The sequence below is a fragment of the Sipha flava genome, unplaced genomic scaffold (genome assembly GCF_003268045.1).
Source record: "Sipha flava isolate LNK unplaced genomic scaffold, YSA_version1 86_pilon_pilon, whole genome shotgun sequence".
NCBI lineage: Eukaryota > Metazoa > Arthropoda > Insecta > Hemiptera > Aphididae > Sipha > Sipha flava.
The window spans coordinates 934,256-936,734 of NW_020273628.1; the positions used below are offsets into that span (position 1 = coordinate 934,256).

Genomic DNA, 2,479 nt, shown 5'->3' on the forward strand with positions numbered 1-2,479 from the left:
ATAATAATAATAATAATAATAATAATAATAATAATAATAATAATAATCGTAATAATAATAACGATAAAAAACATAAAACATAAAACAAAATAATAATCGTGTAGAATCGTAAACGGAAAAAAATAAAAACAATAACTCGAGATCCCGATCAGCGGCGTAGATGAAGATTCTATTCCCCATCTATATTTTCATATATGTATGTACATATAAATATATTAATCGAGTATGTATACATTTATTATCGTTTTTTTGATGAAGAAATCGGTGTTATATCAAGAACATTATAAAGTGTTGAATTTTTTAATTTTCAGAAAAATTATTCTGAAACTTTCTCGTTTATACGTGAAAATTTTGTCCTCCCCCCGAGTCCTTCATTCGTTCCATCGTTCTTTCACACACAGTTCACCGTTAGCCTCTCGTGTCTATGAGTAATGTACATCTATGTGTTGTGAGTAGTGTAAAAGTCCATTGTCGGTTAGTAGTTCGTTCGGTTGCATTCCCATACATATGTATAATTCACATGTGTACGAGTGTCGATCGTGTACATCAGTGGCGGGTGGTGGTGTCGGTCGGTCGTGGTCGTGGTGGTAATACGGTAACGGTACAGTGGCGGGTATTCCTGGCTACTCGCGATTAGTTACCTCATGTCACCGTATCCGACTGTCGTCATGGTGACCACGGCCCACCAGAACGCGTCCGGGATGGACTTGAAAAACGACTGATCGGAACCCGCCTCGGCGAAGTACACGGTGCTCGAGAACAGCACCACTCCTGGAAAACAACACGCTCAGAGACAATATCGACCCCCTTGGCACGACAGTAAAACGTACAACAACAAGAAACCTCCCCCTAATGCCCGTGAAAAAAAAAAAAAAAAAAAAAAAAAAGAGAGAGAAAATAGCGAGAGAAATAAACAGCGGAAGAGAAAAAAAAATGAAAAAAACACACCCCGAAAACCATATGGCGCCACGAGATCCGGGGCGACTTCGATCACGGCCGCTATACAATATTATATATGTTTTGAAAATCGGTGGAAACAATTGGGTGCGCTCGCGCGTTTCCAGAGATCATTCGGCCGCGGGCACCGAGAAGGATCGGACGGCGTACGGGAAGCAGTGCACGGCGCGGAAAGCCGAGCTGACCTGGTAACGCGCACGCGCATCAATGGGATTAGGTATTCCGGGCACCGAGCGCACGTCTTTTCCGTCGTATTCGGGTCAGCGGTGTTATCGAACGAACAACACGACGTCGTGCACGACACGTCGCGTGTGCGATCGTACCGGACGTGCGAAACTGCCTGTGACTGAAGCAGAGACGACCGACCGTGGAGTGAGGTAGGTGACGAGGAGGGAAATTGGTGAGAACGAATGGAGAGGATCCGGGTGTATTTGAATAGAACGCACGCGCGGGGTCAACGGGAAAAGATTTGCCGAGGTTACGTCAACCGTATGAACGGAGCCCTTCCGGTGAAAGAAAAAAAAAGAGAAACAGAGGATGCAGCGAGTGTGTTTTAACATATTCTCGCCATGGCGATAGCGCGTCGTGTTCCGGTAATAACTGCTTCTCGTGGGTACACTGCGCGAGAATACTGCGTTGAAACCGATCGGGCGGCTACAGATCTTATACCGTCTCGTGTTCCCGATCGACGTTCTAAGCGGGTATCGACATTTCCGTGTGACCTCGCTTTCGACATTTGTTTCCGCGATTCGCACTGAAACCGACCGTGTTGTGGCCCCCGGGAAATTCGAATTTTTACGCGACGACTTTTTACCGAGTAAAAAACGAAACGTCACGTTTCTCCGGTTCCGCCTGAACATTATAACGTTGTGCTCGTCGAACAGCAATATCGTAATGGTAAGGAATAATGACAATAAGACGATAGGTACGCGTGATCGTTAATTTTAAGTTGGCGTGCGCGCGAGAACGACGTGAACCGCGACGGGGGGAGGGGGCAAGGCTGGAAGGTGAAAGCGTTTATTATTTATTTTTATTTTTCCAGCCGAGGACGACGACGAGATCATGTAATTTGGAAGTAGCACGCGTGCGCGTCGCCGATTAAAAGTAGGCCGTTTTCCTTCAATGACGTTATTCACAAAAACCCCGGACGGATGACGTCATTCAATCACTCCACCGCCGCCGCCGCCGCCGAACCGAGCGCGCGCTGTACGTGCACGCCACCCGCGGTCGGACGTGGTATCCATGACGACGGCTGCGCTCCGCCGACCCACGTCGACGCGAGAGCCGACGGCCCCGGCCAAAAGCTTACGCGGCGCTCGTGTTCGCGTGGACGAGCTTGTGCGGGCGCACGTGCGCGCGGCTGGTGCCGCTGCGGAGGGATGTAGCCCCGCGATGGGGTGTAGCCGCGGGCGGCCGACGGCGTTTCGGGCAGGTGAAGCCGACGGCGTGAACGGTGAAATTACGTCACCGCGTTCACGCAACGTCGGTCCGGCCGAGAACGTTCGATGCGCGTCACGCGCGC

The 2,479-nt window shown here is 49.4% G+C and overlaps 1 protein-coding gene across 10 annotated transcripts in view; it reads right to left on the reverse strand.

The window, feature by feature from the left end:
• LOC112693404 (potassium voltage-gated channel protein Shaker) overlaps positions 1–2,479 on the reverse strand; it is a 169,012-nt gene that overhangs the window by 6,025 nt on the left and 160,508 nt on the right. For 5 of the 10 annotated variants that reach the window (XM_025568448.1, XM_025568446.1, XM_025568452.1 and 2 more), the window contains one exon: positions 642–771. The exons of the other annotated variants lie outside the window; for them this stretch is intronic. In XM_025568448.1, coding sequence (XP_025424233.1) covers positions 642–771 — 130 coding nt within the window. The remainder of the gene's footprint in view (positions 1–641; positions 772–2,479) is intronic. 10 annotated transcript variants of the gene reach the window in all.